This window comes from Humulus lupulus, chromosome 3 (assembly GCF_963169125.1).
Source record: "Humulus lupulus chromosome 3, drHumLupu1.1, whole genome shotgun sequence".
Taxonomy (NCBI): Eukaryota; Viridiplantae; Streptophyta; class Magnoliopsida; order Rosales; family Cannabaceae; genus Humulus; species Humulus lupulus.
This window is the reverse complement of record NC_084795.1, coordinates 278,746,952-278,762,897: the sequence shown is the minus strand read 5'-3', so window position 1 is coordinate 278,762,897 and position 15,946 is coordinate 278,746,952. Positions and strand designations below refer to the sequence as shown.

General features: G+C 33.8%; 1 protein-coding gene across 1 annotated transcript; it reads left to right on the top strand.

The window, feature by feature from the left end:
• The first annotated feature begins 7,350 nt into the window (after positions 1–7,350).
• Positions 7,351–10,626, top strand: LOC133825764 (uncharacterized). Its single transcript, XM_062258666.1, has 4 exons — positions 7,351–7,462; positions 7,583–7,848; positions 10,281–10,420; positions 10,530–10,626. The coding sequence occupies exons 1-4, from the start codon at positions 7,351–7,353 to the stop codon at positions 10,624–10,626; spliced, it is 615 nt and encodes a 204-aa protein (XP_062114650.1).
• Positions 10,627–15,946: the final 5,320 nt, after the last annotated feature.

Here is a 15,946-nt window from a genome sequence, read left to right as displayed (position 1 = left end):
TTTGTTGCTGAAAATTGTTTGTGGTCGCGGCCACTAATTATCACTGGCCGCGCCTTGGGGGACAGAGGCCAGTGGTGCTGACAGCCAATTTTTCTTTTCAGTTTTTTCCAATTTGAATGGTTCTAACATCCCAAATAACTCTCAAATATCCATTTTAATTCTATAAACATCCAATTAAATATTGGTAACAGCCACGGGATTGGTGGAATTTGAAATTCAAAGGTATCTCGAACTCTATAAATAAGAGTCTAATGCTCACTTGTAAGACAACTCTATTTCTATCTACTAGAGCACTTGGCTAGAAATACACCAAAACGCTTGATTATTCCAAATAGCTATTTCCAATATTGAGAGAATCCCTTAGTGCTTGAGATATGGGAAATAAACTTTTGGACAAATGTTGTAAAGCTTGTTCAAGTTGGTGATCCCCAGTACTCTTCACTTTGGTTGTGTGAGTGAGAGAGTTTTGTTTATTGTTCATGTTATTTCTTATTTCTACTACTGTTTTTATCTTCTCTTCTTCTATTTCCATTTACTTGTATTTTTGTAATAAGAGTTGTAATACTTATTTATCTATCATCTTGTCTACTGTAACCTCTTGCATATTGTTGTATTTTTTGTTTTACCATTTCCATTGAGTATAATATAAATATCTCTTGGCGTGAAATAAGAATGTCTGTAACACGACTGCTGATAGAGAGTGAGGCGATAGGACTAAATAATTTCGGGTTTTAGCAACCGACACTCTTTCCTTGACTGTGCATGTCAACAAAGCAATGGCAACGGGTGAGCATTCCTGCATTGCTTATGATTGTGCATAGAAAGAAATAGTGGCATATTTTGTAAATATATTAATTTGTTGTATAAACCGATTTTTTTATGAACTAGAGTGTTAGGTAATATTTTTTAAAGGGATTTTTATTAAAATATTACAAAATACATGGCATTTTGACAATTAAATTTTCTTTTGATTTTTGTTTTTAAATTTCTAGATCTTATTTGGCTTTTTCTTCAAACAAACTTATAAGAATTCCCATATTTCCATATGTATAACTTTCCAAATAAAAAAGAATCGGCCTAACTAAAGAAAGAATAATGACTGACCTTGTCAACCTCTCTTGTTGCAGCATTATCAAATTAATTAAAAAACATGCAATATAAAGTTTTAAATTCACAAGATTCATTTACAATTTTGATTAAATTTGTGTTACCTAATATCACAATAAAAATTAGTAAATATGCAAGTCTAGAAAAAAATAAAGTGAGGTTAACATTCAATTTATGAATTGAATTTGATTATGAATTTTTTTTTTCCAAATTTTCAAATTGCATCAAAGTAATCCGTTACTAATTTTCTCAATTTTAGAGAGATAATCGGTTACTAGTCTACAAAAAGAAAAGATAAAAAGTGGTCACTAATTAACAAGTATCATGATAGTATCTACATACTAATATTCTCATTGATAAAATAATATTGGTTACTAATTTTTCAATAATAAGATGGTAACATGTTACTAATATAGTAACCATATTAAAACTCGGAACCTATCACCACTACAAAAACTTAAACTAATATTAACCAATTGCTAAACTAGAAAAACCAGCAAAAAACAATATCATAGCAACTAAACAATAATATAGTAACTAGTTACTAATATTTTTAATAATATCATGGTAACTGGTTACAAAACAAAAAAAATGAGGGAACAAACTCAGATTAATTACAATAACTACTTCAAAAGCAAAAGCACTGTAATAAGATGTTAAAAAACTCAAACAACGTGTTGCAAAACTAAAAACATGCAAAAACCAGCAAAATTAACTACTAAACCATAGTAAACTATACTAATAATATGAGCAACTACTTACTAAACTAGAAAAAGAAAAATCCAAATATAAAAACCAAGCACAAAAACGTTAATTAATAAGTTTTAAAGCATGATTAGATTATAAAAAGATAAAAACAAGCCAAAACACATACAAAATAAAAAGACCAATTGAAAATAAAAGTTGAAATAGAGAAACAAAATAAAAAATAAAAGAAAAAAAATACAAACGGAAAAGAATAAGAAAGTATCAGATCAAAGCCAAACAACAGTGGAAGAAAGAGAAGAGGAGAAGAAGGAAAAGAAAACAATGTTCTAAAAAAAATTATAAATAAATATATTATTAAATATTCAAAAAATAAACAAAGAATACAAAATAATTAAAAGGCTTTTTTTTATTTGTGTACTATAATGGTGTATGAAATATTATAGTAATACCATAAATTCTTATTACACTATAATATACAATATATAACACAATTTAAATAATATATACGTGTAATCAAGTCCACTAAAGAAACTTTTATTTTTAGCTTTTCTCATTACATAATAACTTTCCATATATGATTAATATTATTTAATGGGGCATGATGCAAAATGATCATTAATGGTGTGTGAAAGTAAGTAAATGACTATGTTTTTAATTTTGTAGTAAAATAGCCTAATCATCTCATTAATATCACATATTACCAAATATGCCATTTATCAAATTACTATTTTATTCTAAATATTTTAATATTATGATATATGTATATTAGTTTTGTTTAATTAATTTTTATTTTAAAGCTATGTTGATTTTTTTTCGTTTTTTATGGATTGTTGAATGATATACCATATTACAAAGTATATATACTGAGTTGAAAAATAATATACCATCAAAACATACAAAATTATTACTAAAAAATATATATACTATGCTAACAAAGTTATATACTACCATTAAAATGTATATACCATGATACAAAATTATATACTACCACTATGTATAATAAAATAGAAACTAAATATCACAAAAAAAAATTATATACCATACCACAAAAAACATATACACTAATTGGAAAATAATATACCAACAACCTATAAAAAACTTAAAAAATCAATATAACTTTAAAATAAAAACTAATTAAACAAAACTAATATACATATACCACTATATTAAAGTTATACAGTCTTAAATAAATTATAAAAAAGGATAATTTAGGTAATCAACAATGTAAAATGATCATTTCTCTACAATTTTAAAAATAAGGACATTAACTTCTTGATGCCTTTATTTTATGTCATTTATTATAATTTCTCAATATTTATTTACAAAAGAGTAATTTGGACAATATTATATATAATAACACTACTGTTACCTGATTTGGTTTGTATCATTATATATATACGTATATAATAATTTTGCCGGATTTGATTATTATCATTAATATATGTATATATAATCAAATTAAGAAATTACAACATTATACTTGGACAGTACGTAATGTATATAAATATACACAATATTATTTATAATCCGGAAAGTTATTAGGCTATTAATTACAATTAATATATAATGTTACCCGATTTTATGTTTGTTATTTATAATTAGAAAAAATGGGAAACTAATTAAGTGATCAATTCCATAATATATATATTATCATATATAATCACAGTTGAAAAAGAAAAACATCAAAATTGGGCTTCTAAATTCTTAACTAATAACTCTTCTTATTATATATGTTTCTGTCGTTACCATGTACACTCTACTGTTAGCTTACAATCTTGATGGTCCCAAATGGATGGGTAACGTAAGGTGTTATCATATTCAAATACGTATACTAAAGTTTAATTTAATTAATGTATGATGGAAGCTTCCAGTACGCACAACATATCTAGAAGTAGAGACTATGCTCACTTGTTAAGATAATTATATTATAATTACGTTGTTAAGAATTATTTGGTATTGTAAACTTGTACTTGTTTAAAAAAATATTTAGATAAATAATAATGAATATATATTCTTTATTTAATTATATATATCAAGATATATAAAATTATATATGATCTTTAATTTGTATAATTTTTTCTTGTTGTTTTGTTATATATTGTTAGGTACTATTATGATCATAATATTTTCGAGAGGTTACTAAGTCCAGAGTTCGACTCAACTACATTATTTATGATTGAAGATCATGATCACCAACACATGGAAACTAATAATAATAGAGATAATGAGCCAATTATTCATCATGCTGCTAGATGTGGTGATGCACAGGTAATATATACATATATAATGAAAAAAAATTCATAGTTATTATATGCCTATATAATGTTCATTTATATATATATATATTTATATATATATATATTCAACATAATATGATAATTTATATAATTTTTTCCTAGACTTTGAAGAATGCTTTACTTTGGTGCCAACAAAAATATGAAATATTCTAATGGAATAACACCGTTACATTTAGCATGTCAATACGATCAGGTATTATATTTATATATATACATTAATTAAATTAAACTTTAGTGTTAGCCTTATTAACTTATGAAAAATAATATCACTTTTAATTTATATATATATATCTTCTATATAAAAAATGTGTAAATAACAGAAATTCTTGATTTTAACAGTTTGTTTAGTTAACTTTAACAGAATATTATAAATATTTAATAGAATATACTTTTAAAACTAACTTAGAAAAAAATATTTATTAATTATATTAATATAAATGGTTTTTAGCACTATTGCCCCCTAAGTTATGCATAGATTGTTAGTTTAGTCCTTGAGTTTTTTTTCTTAGCAATTAAATCCTTAAGTTTACTAATAGTGGCAATTAGATCCTTTTATTTAACTCCATCTAATTTTTAACAGAAAAGTTAAGAAAATAAATTATAACTTAATTTAATATATATTAAATTAAAATAAAATAATTAATTTAAAAACATTTTAAATAATAAAAAACTAAATTAAAAAATTTAATAAAAAGACAACATTTTCTTCCCCTCCTCCTTTGCAATAATCAGACATATTATATATATTTATATAACAAGTTTACATAATTTTGCATGTATATATATATATATTTATATATACTAGATACAATATGCAATTCACGTTTACTTAGTTTTATTTATAAAATTTATTATTTATTTTTATTAAATTTGTCTTATTGTCATACAAATTTCAAATAAATAAATAATATGATATATAAAAGAATAGCATAACCATAAAATGAAAAATTAAACCAAAACATTGTTGATGATTTTTTTAAAATATATATAATATGATAACCTTTTTAAACATAAATGATATTCTTTTTAATAAAAATGTAGATTATGTATTATATATATTATTATAATGATATTTTATAATATTTAAATTTATATTATTATAAGTATTAAATATCTAGTATTGTATATAAATATTGTTATAATAATAATATTTGAATTCATATTAATATAATTATTAATATCTAGTCTTGTATTATATATATATTGAGAAATTGTATTACATATTATTATAATAATGATATTTTACAACATTTGACTTTGAATTATATTAATATAATTAATAAATATTTATTTTTAATTAATTTTAAAAGTATATTCCATTATATATTTAGAATATTTCATTACAAACCGTTAAAACAAATAATTTTCGTTATCTACACACTTTTTTATACAGACGACATATACAAAAATCAATCTTTTTCTGGATTATGGTTCATTGAAGAAAAGAGAACTTTATTGGCTACAAAATTTTGGTTCTTCTTTTTTTTTTTACTAAATACTTATATATATATATATATGTTATTGCAAAGGAGTAGAGGAAAGAAAAAGTGTTGGGTTTTTATTAAAATAATATTATTTAGCTTTGTGTTACACACAGAGTTTGAGCGTAAGATTGTGATCTCGAAATCTAGGCTCCTGTGTAGAGCTGTAAATACGGGCCGGGCTTTTGAGCACGGCACGAAACCGGCACGAGCCCGGAAGGCACGAGCACGACACGGCACGAAAAAATATGGGCTTGGGTCAGGCACGACACGAAAAAATATGGGCTCGGGCCAGGCACGGGCACGACACGGGCTTAGCACGGCACGGCACGGCACGACAAGCCCGAAGGCACGACACGAAAGCACGACACGTAAGCACGAATATAAAAAGCCCGAAAGCACGACACACAAAAAGCCCGAATTAAACTCAAATAAATAAAAAAATTATTATTATATCATCATTTTTTTATAGTATGTAAAAATATCATATTATTTTTATAGATTTTATTTCTTAAACTTTTTCTTGGTAAAGTTTTTAATAAGGCAATGTTTATTTTATTTTTATTTTTAAATTTGGAATTTTTATTGTGTTAATTAAGTAAATATACATATATATATGTAAAAAGTAAAACAAGAAAAAAAGTGGGCTCGAATTATATATATATATGTAAAAAGTAAAACAAGTAAAAAAAAAGTGGGCTCCAATTAGGCCCAGATTTTGGCTGACTTGAGGCCCATTTTTTGGGCACGAAAAAAGCCCATTTTAAAAAATGGGCTGGCCCACTTTAGAAATATGGGCTGGCACGATCTGGGCCCGGTCCGGGCCGGCACGTGGCCCGTGTGGGCCGTGCTTGTGGGCCGTGCTGGGCCTATATATTTTTATGCGGGCCGGCCCGGCCCGGCCCGAATTTACCGGAGGCACGAAAAATGTGGGCCGGGCGGCCCACATTTACAGCTCTACTTCTGTGTAAGCTCGAAATAGGTATGGTCGCCGTGTGTCCTTTCAGTTAAACCGTTTCTGTAAACGGTAACCTCGGAGGTGCGTAGCCTCGAAATGCTCTTAGCTCGCAAATAGCATGGTGTGACACTTAGACACATCCTTGAACCATCTCTGGCCTTCCAGGCTAGTTCAAGCTCGAAATGTGTGAGTTCGAATGTAGCGACATCGTCAATATCTATCTATTCCGAGCTTAGATCGACTACTAGTCTCGGAGATTTGATGAATCTCATATCTGAGTTAATCAGTTATATGTGAACGTACTTATTGTTGTGCAATCCCAATGTTTAAGGGATATTATTTAATCTGTTATCCGATCCCACATTTTATGGGACGTTTCCGTGTATGTAGGAAATAATGCATTAAATGGCATTATATTAATGGATTCATAAAATATCTTCCCGAGATATGTGGGAATGAATTCTGCAACCTTCTCTATAAATAGAGAAGGAAGCACCATTTGTAAAGGGATCGATTTTCTGATTTCTTGAGAGAAAACTCTGGGCAACTATTCTCTGAAAAGTTTCGAGAAAACTCTCGAAGTCTTAATAGCATAGACTCGTGGACTAGGCATATTTAACTATTGAACCATAAAAACCCTTTTGTGTTCTTCTTTATTTATTTCCTCCAATATTTTCTTGTTTAATTGCTCTCCTATTTAAGTTGATGAAAAACGGTGTCAACAGTTTGGTGGTTTCATTGAGAGTCATTAAACAGTACGTACATGATCTGTTTAGTCAGAAAGCCTCTCAAATTAGCAATGGCTACAAATGATCCTAATATCCCTGAGGAGGAGATCCTAGATGAGGAAGAGTACCCTCGGCACCCTGGAAAGCAGCCTATGGTGGATTCTGACCCCGATGAGATGAGTGGTTCATCCGACTCTTGGGGACCACCTGCCCCCAGGGACGACGAGGACATGTACTACAACCCTGAGAGATATGTCCCGATTGTGGAACTCGAAAATCGTCAACTGCGTAAGTAGTTGGCAGAAGCCAAAAAATGCAACGAAGAGCTAGCTAGACTAGCTGCTGAAGCGCAGGCGGCTCAAGCCCCACCTCCGCAAGATACCCAGGCTCCGCCTCCGCAGGACGCTCAAATTCCACCCTGTAGGCCTCAGGGTCGACTGCGTAAAAGCGCGACCACTGGAAGAGCAGGGCCACCTCTGCCACCAGCAGAGCAGCCTGTCCCACTGAGACCCCGGAGGGGTAACCGAGATGAAGGTCCTGCCAACCCAACTGCAGAGGCACCAGCCGGAGTAGGCTCGGACCCAAAATCCTGGTACCACGCAGAATGTTGCAGAACCTGGTCGAGAAAATTCAGGGCCTTCTAGGCCCTGTAATGGATGGCAGCTACCATCGCCAATAAGACACCCACCATCACTGATAAGGCACCCCTCGCCAATTCAGAGGAATACACAACCGACCTATGGTGATAGGGAAAGGTGAGCTGGGCGAAGGCCAGAGAATGGGGGAAATGCTAGGGAGCATAGGGGTCCACATCCCACGAGAAGCCAAATGTCTCAATCTCAAACTATTGAGACTAGGAGACCAGCAAAAGACTCATCTCGTAATAATCGTGCAACGAGCCATGACAGAGAAGGCTCGGATGATACTAGGTCGGTTAGTATATACGACTAGGAACCAAGGAACACTGGAAATTGAGAAAATCACCCAGATTTACGAGAACATCTAAACCACAATCGGGGGCGGGACAATCCCCTGAATCCAGATCTGAGAGATCATCTGAACGGGCGCAAGCAACCCGTGCCAAGGCGTGGAACTGGAGTTGTAATCAACGATAACCAGGTCCCGCTGGTTCAAGCCAGACCCCCCATAGATTCAGTCCAAGAAAGGATTGAACAGTTGGAAAGAGCATTTAGGATCTTGCAAAACGAATGAGGTCGGGAACGAGACGAAGAGTTCGATGAAGAACTCGAGCCCTTCGCCCTGCATATTTCTAGCACCCCGTTTCCTCAAGGATTTAGAATTCCTCATGTCCCGCCGTTTGATGGGAATTCGGATCCGTACAGTCATTTAAGTACGTTCAACACAATCATGCGAGCCAGTAATGTGGACTACGAGCTCAGGTGCATGCTGTTCCTAGCCTCGCTCACGGGACCAGCAAAGAACTGGTTTGAAAAATATAAAAGACATTCGATTGCTTCTTGGGATCAACTATCGCGAGATTTCAAGAAACAATTCAAGGCCATGGTCGATGTTAGGCCCGAGGCATTTGCCTTGACCAATGTCCGACAATAGCCAAATGAATCACTAAAAAGTTACCTCACCAGATTTAATTTGGAAGTCGCTCAAGCTCGTGACGTCGACGACAGTGGCCATTTAATGGCTGTTCGAGCTAGAGTAATGCCTGGAAGCCCTCTCTGGGAGGATTTGCAAAGAAAGCACGTAAGGTCCTTAACGAAGTTCAATTGACGAGCTCAGAGGTTTGTTAATGTAGAGGAGACGAGGTCAACATTGAATATGACCTCTCAGCCCATAACTACAACAACAAACATAAACTCTGCCTCGACTTCGGTGAATCCTACGACCTCAAAAAACCCCCGGGGACAACCCTTCTAAAAGAAAGAAGAATGAATGGAATAATCCCGAGGCGGATGGGGGGAAAGAAGAAGAAAGGGGAGAGATACTTGTCCTTATACAAGGTGTATACCGAGCTCAATGAGTCTTAGGAGAATATCTATCTGGCTAATGAAACCCAGGTCCCTTTCAAACGATCTGACCCCATGAGAAACCAAAAGGCAAAAAGAGACTCCAACAAGTACTACAGAATTCAATCCCACATATCTTGGGAAGATATTATGAGAATCAATTAATATAATTCTATTTAATATATTATTTCCTATATACATGGAAACGTCCCATAAAATGTGAGATTAGATAACAGATTAAATGATATCCCTCAAATAATGAGATTGCACAATAATAAATATATTCACATATAACTGATTAACTCAGGTACGAGATTCATCTAATCTTCGAGACTAGCAGTTGATCACGAGCTCGCCGCCTAGCTCCGCCTATCCTCAGAACAAGTAGACGTTGACGATGTTGTCACATTCGAGCTTACACTTTCTGAGCTCGAACCATCTCATCTAAAGACAAGAGATGTATCAGGGAAAAATATATTTAAGTGGCATACCATGGCCATGCGAGCTCAGAGCATACTCGAGGCTACACATCATCGAGGTCGTTGTTTACTATAAAGAGGTCCGACTGAATGATCATATGACAACCGTGCATATTTTGAGATTACACCTATCGAGCCTAGATTTCGGGATCACAACCTCATGCTCGAAATCTAAGTGTAACACGTGCACTGCACGTTGCTTGTATCTAGTATATGTATATATGTATATATATAACTATACTTTTATGTTATTTATTGATGTTAATAAATATAGACACAATTTTTTAGTATTTACAAAAGTAATGAAAATAAAAATAAAGACAATAACTTTGATGTTATCCAACTATCATTTCATGACAGTTTTGGGTTAGTCGTATAACTTTATAATATTTGTGATTAGCTATCCTCGAATGTTTTCTTTTATGCTCCTATATTATGTACACACTTATGCTAGCTAGCTATCTGATATTTTTTGTCATGTAATAATGTTTTAAGAGACTTATTATTATACATATTTATATCGATTATCATTAATTATAGGTTAAGTGTGTTCAAGTTCTTATTGAGTTTGGAGCCAATGTGCATGTTGTGGATTATAACAAAGACACTCCCCTACACTATGCGGCTCATTATGGCCAAAAAGAATGTGTGGCGATTCTATTAGAGAATGAAGCTTCTATGTTAGTAAATTAAATATTTTTCTCAAGTTTAATTATTTATTTTGCTTGGCTTTACACAAATAATTTTTAATTTTTACTTTTGTTTTTATCATTATTTTTTTTATTACAGCACCTCTGAGAACATGTATGACAAGACACCCATTCACATTGCTCGACAAGAAAACCATGACCATGTTGTAAAATTGCTTGAGGGGGTTTTCTTGTGATGTAAAGGTTTCACTTTTATTCAAATTAATTCATGATAATTTAAATTGTACTTATTGTGACATAATTTATCGGAGTTTAAATTTTCTTTTCCCTTAAATATTAGTATAAAAGTTGAAAATGAGTATTTAATTTTAATTTTTATTGAGATTTTAATAATTAAATTGATGTTGTATGGTAATGTTTGAAAAATATGATTGGATTAAAAAATATAGATGAATAATGGGTTGATTATTTGCTAACAATAAATTTAAGAAAAATAATTAGATAAAAATTGCAATTATTTTTCTTTTTAAAATTGAAATATGAAACAAAGCTTCTAGCGACCACATCGCTAGAAACTAAAATCCATCACTAGATGATCAAGCAACAACTATAGACACGTTAAAAATTTATTTTTAGTGACGAACAATGAAAATTTGTCACTAGAGGTTCCAACAACAACAAAAGTCTCAACAAGGCCTAGATGTCACTGCATGTGCTGTAGTTTTTTATATTTTAGGATACTAGTGAGTATATTCAATTAATAAATTTTAAAAAATAATTTAATTATATATTTTTAATTTAATTATTAAGTCAGAATAAAATTATTATATAAAAAATGAAGAAAAAAATGTATACTAATAACTAAAGTTTATATTATTTGTATTTTAAATAAACTAAAAATATTTTTTTTATATAAATCAGGTATGTGTATTGCTTGTCGAATCACCTTTACAACCTGAAAAAGTTTGTAAAGTCTGAAAAAGTTTCTATTTACAACTTTGCAAACCAGAGCAAATCCTCCTGTCTAATTTTCTTAGGCATTACATTTCCAATTCTATATTTAACTTCTCTTTTCACTTTCTATACAATTGAATGTTTCATAGCAACTCTTTGATTCCAATACGCTTCATTGCGAATTCTCCAAATTGCATAAACCAGACTTGCCATTGTTGCAGCCCACACTTGCTTTCAAAACTTGCTCATTCGCGCCCTTTCAATCTTTCTAAATAGCAAAAGCAGCCTTGTATTTTGCACCCTCCACCCTAACCAATGCTTCAATTATTCTAGACAACAATCAAATAAAAGATGATTGATTGTCTCTTCGGCAGTCCCACAAATGCAACAATCTTTATCTGGACTAATCTTATATCTATATAATCTATTTTTGTAACGCCCCAACTCCAGGGACCGCTACAGTGCACATTGCAAACAGTGCTAAACTCGCTAACCGAGTCGTTTGGCCATAAACGTGTAACTAAGTATGATTAGCGGTTTAGGGATTAAAAATTTCGATTAAGATGTAACGTTTCACTATAACGTTTAGTATATACATTGGGATCCCAAAAATATAATTTCAGAGTCTATTACAAGAAAATATTTACAACAGGCCGTTCTAAGCGGCAAAACAGGGTTTAACCCTAGTTCCTCTTTCAAACCTCGCCCAAGTATTGGTCGAGCAGCTGCATATGTACACGTCATCACCTAAGCTCTCCAACTCAAGGATGGTCCAGCTTCCTTTTGCCTTTACCTGCACCACAAAGCACCCGTGAGCCAAAGCCCAGCAAGAAAACTCATATGCTCATAAGCAGTCATATCATGATATCGAACCATATCTGGCATGCCTAGCAAACACAGCTTTATTCAAGCATGCAAATGACCTTAAACAATGCTGGGGTATCTAGGACAAGAAATCATGGCCTTCTGATTGGAGGACTATCAAGTCAATCCTAATCAGATGAGTGTCGCAATACTTGAGGTTCTGATAAACCATGCTGAGTGACCGACAAGCAGGTCACTAATTCAAATGGAGGAGTGGCTGTTAGGTAAGCCACCAGCCCCAACAGGTTCTAGTAAACCATACTGAGTGACTGACAAGCAAGTCACTAATTCAAGTGGAAGAGTGGCTGCTAGGTAAGCCACTAGCCTTCAACAGGTTCTGGTAAACCATACTGAGTGACCGACAAGCGAGTCACTAGATCAAATGGAAGAGTGGCTGCTAGTTAAGCCACTAGCCTTCAAGCGCTTATAATGTTCATCGACCTTGAGGTCGGTCCGACATTAATGCTCTTTGAGTCATTCAATGCAGATAGTCGATTAGATCTAATCTCTGATGGCTTGCGTGATACACGCTAAGGCCGTTCTGACTAATGAGTCAGTGCAACGTGACCAGTGCCCAGTACCACTGCCGAACCTGACTAATGAGTCACAGCTTCACAGTTGATACTAGCACCTTTGCCAAATCTGACTAATTAGTCAGTACCACGCACAAGTAAGCAATGCTATCAATGTGTATCATATGCCAATTATCCAAGAATGAGGCATTCAGCATGCTTACTAAACAGTTGCTAGCATAATTATGATCATGCACAAATTCAGAGACTCAAGCTCTGACCAATCTCATATTCATCATTCATGGCATGCCCTAATCACATGTTTCTCGTGCATCACATGCATCACACTTAATCATCCAGCATGCCTCAATAATAACCATATGCAAATGGGCAAGATTGTCAAGCATTCATTATGCTATCAATGTTTACATTTAAACATCCAACATGCATCAAACATAACCATACATGTCACACATGGGGTGCAGTTTTCTTACCTTGGGTCCAAGCACAGGTTACCAACAAATGAGCCACAAGCACGATCCCGATTCCAAGCCTCTAGTGATAACCTAGTCACAACCACAAATGGTGATCCAATGAGTTCAAGTTCTAAAACCAAACCTGGAACCAAGACCTAGCCTCCGAGCATCAAACGCCACCAATCTGGGTAGTAGGAATGATCCCGAGGCCTAAGGTTTGAGTTCCCATGACTAAAAACCCATTTTGGTCACTTTTCCTCTTTTGAGCCGCGGCCCCAACCATTAAAGCCGTAGCCCCACTCAAATCAGGCCCAAAAATCCTCTCTGACAGCAATTAGAGCCTCAGCTCTACCCAATAGAGCCGCAGCTCAAATAGCCCATCAGCACCAAACCACCAGCTTCTTCAAGCTTGAGCCGCAGCGCCCAAGAACAGAGCCGCGGCTCAACTCGAACCCAGCCAAAAATCCTCAATTTCTTCATCTAAAATCCTTTCATAAACATATTCAAACATCTCCAAACTCAAAAATCAAAGTTCCCAAACATCCCCATGATCCAAAACCAACAAAACCCAAGTCTCAAATCACCCAAAAACACATCAAAACACAAAATCCAATTCAAGCTTAAAAACTTTAAAAACTTAGAACTTAAAACTTGAATTACCTCCGATTGAGTTGTTTTCAACTAAATCCTCCGGCTAATAAGCTTCTAATTTTCCTTAGGATTGCTATGCCTCAATCCTCGCTTAAATCTGAGTCCTAGAACTCAAGATACTTTCGAAAACGCGATCGGGAGACGATAAGGGAACTTTTTGGGAGAGAGAACGTACAGAACGTTCTTTTTATTTTCTTAAAAGGTTACTTCAAGATTAAGTAACTTCCAATAAAACCTAATGCTCGGGGTCCCGAAAACACCCCCGAGAACATTATAGTTAAAACTTCCAGAATTTCCTCCTGATCTTACTAACTCTTAATTTATCACCAAATATTAATTCCCATTACCCGATAACCCGGTAATGCTCTAAATACCCCTTGACTTACTCCAAGTCAAGCTTAAATCTCGTTGTGACTTTCCCACTAGCTTACCTCCTAGGATCGTCTTGTGCTGGGTAAACCTGGCATAACCAAACAGTAGTAAAGCACCACGCCCATTTCACATATATACCAAAAATGCCCGAGATGGCCAAAATATGAAAATCACCCAATTAATCACAAATGGGTTCACATGAATATTTAATACACCTAAACATGCATATTATCATTAAATAGCGTAATAAAGCAATTATGGCCCTCCCGGCCTCCTAATCAAGGTCCTAAACCTTATTAGGAAATTTGAGGCATTACAACTTTTATATGTAATATATTCAACACAGTCAGCCATACAATAAAACTATGCTTGGGAATATTCAAAAAAATATTGTCATAATTTAACTAGAAATAATTAAACCTATATCTAAGTGTTGCATGTGTTGTCTAGGAGTAATGATGCAACCAAGAAGAATGTCTACTCGGCCAATTATTGTATGTGTAAAGAAATGAAAAAGTATTCTCTGTAAGCAAAAACGCAAAAAAAAAAAAAAAACAAATAATAGAAATGAAAAAATCACACAAACATAAACAATAAAAAAAACACCAATAAATGTACGCATTTTTATTTATTTTTATTCGAGCTAAACTATTATAAACCTTCAATTTTTTTCATCTCTAAAAATCCCTAGATCCAACACAAAACACAAAATGTATATCACAAAATTTACTTGTGGACTCACAGGTGTTTCATATGTGTTGACCGCGTTTTTGGCCAACGACGTGAGAACGTAAAAAACGATAAAACCTTCAAGAGAATTTAAACGACACAGACGGTTTTGAACAGAAAGTAAATAACACAGCAATTTTTATAGTGGTTCAGCCCCAATATGTTGGTAATAGCCTAATCCACTTAGAGTTGTGATTATAGATCTGTACTCACGATCAGATGAACTGAGCCAACTGAGTTTCTTCAGTACAGATTACAAGAATACAAGAATTTTTCTAGATACCAGCTCTTTCTCTCTCTAGAAAACTCAGACCCAAAATTTCCCAAAAATCCAAAAAGAAGAAGAAGCCTCCTTTCTGATCCCATAAGCCATATATTTATAGGCTTAGGATCATACATCTGATATCCCCTAGAATCGGGATATTTTATTATATTTATTACCTTTCAATTACAAAAAACATTCAAAATGTAACAAAACCCCCAATTTGTGGGAAGAATGAGAGATTCTCGCGCGTGCTAAGACCGGTTCTTGTTGAAGCCGTTTCTGGGAATCTTGACTTAGCCCTCCTCTATGTGGTCGACCCATATCTCCTACTGACCATTCATGCAAGAGCTGGTCGGATACATGCATGCTTGACATATGCAAGTGCTGGTAGGGCATGCACTTGCTGGTAGGACATGCACTCCTCTCCTCTAACATGGCAATCTCCTCTAGCATGCCATGTCTCTCGTCTAACATGGCAATCTCCTCTAGCATGCCATGTCTCTCGTCTAACATGGCACTCTCCTCTAGCATGCCATGTCTCTCGTCTAACATGACACTCTCCTCTAGCATGCCATGTCTCTATTTGGACAACCATGCACTTGTTGGTCATACGCATAAGGACCATGTCCCTAGCCTCTCCTCGGACATGTATCCGAGCACACTCCTTGGACTGCTCCTCGGACCAAAGTCCGACCACACCTTGGACCTCTCCTCGGACTAAGGTCCGACCACA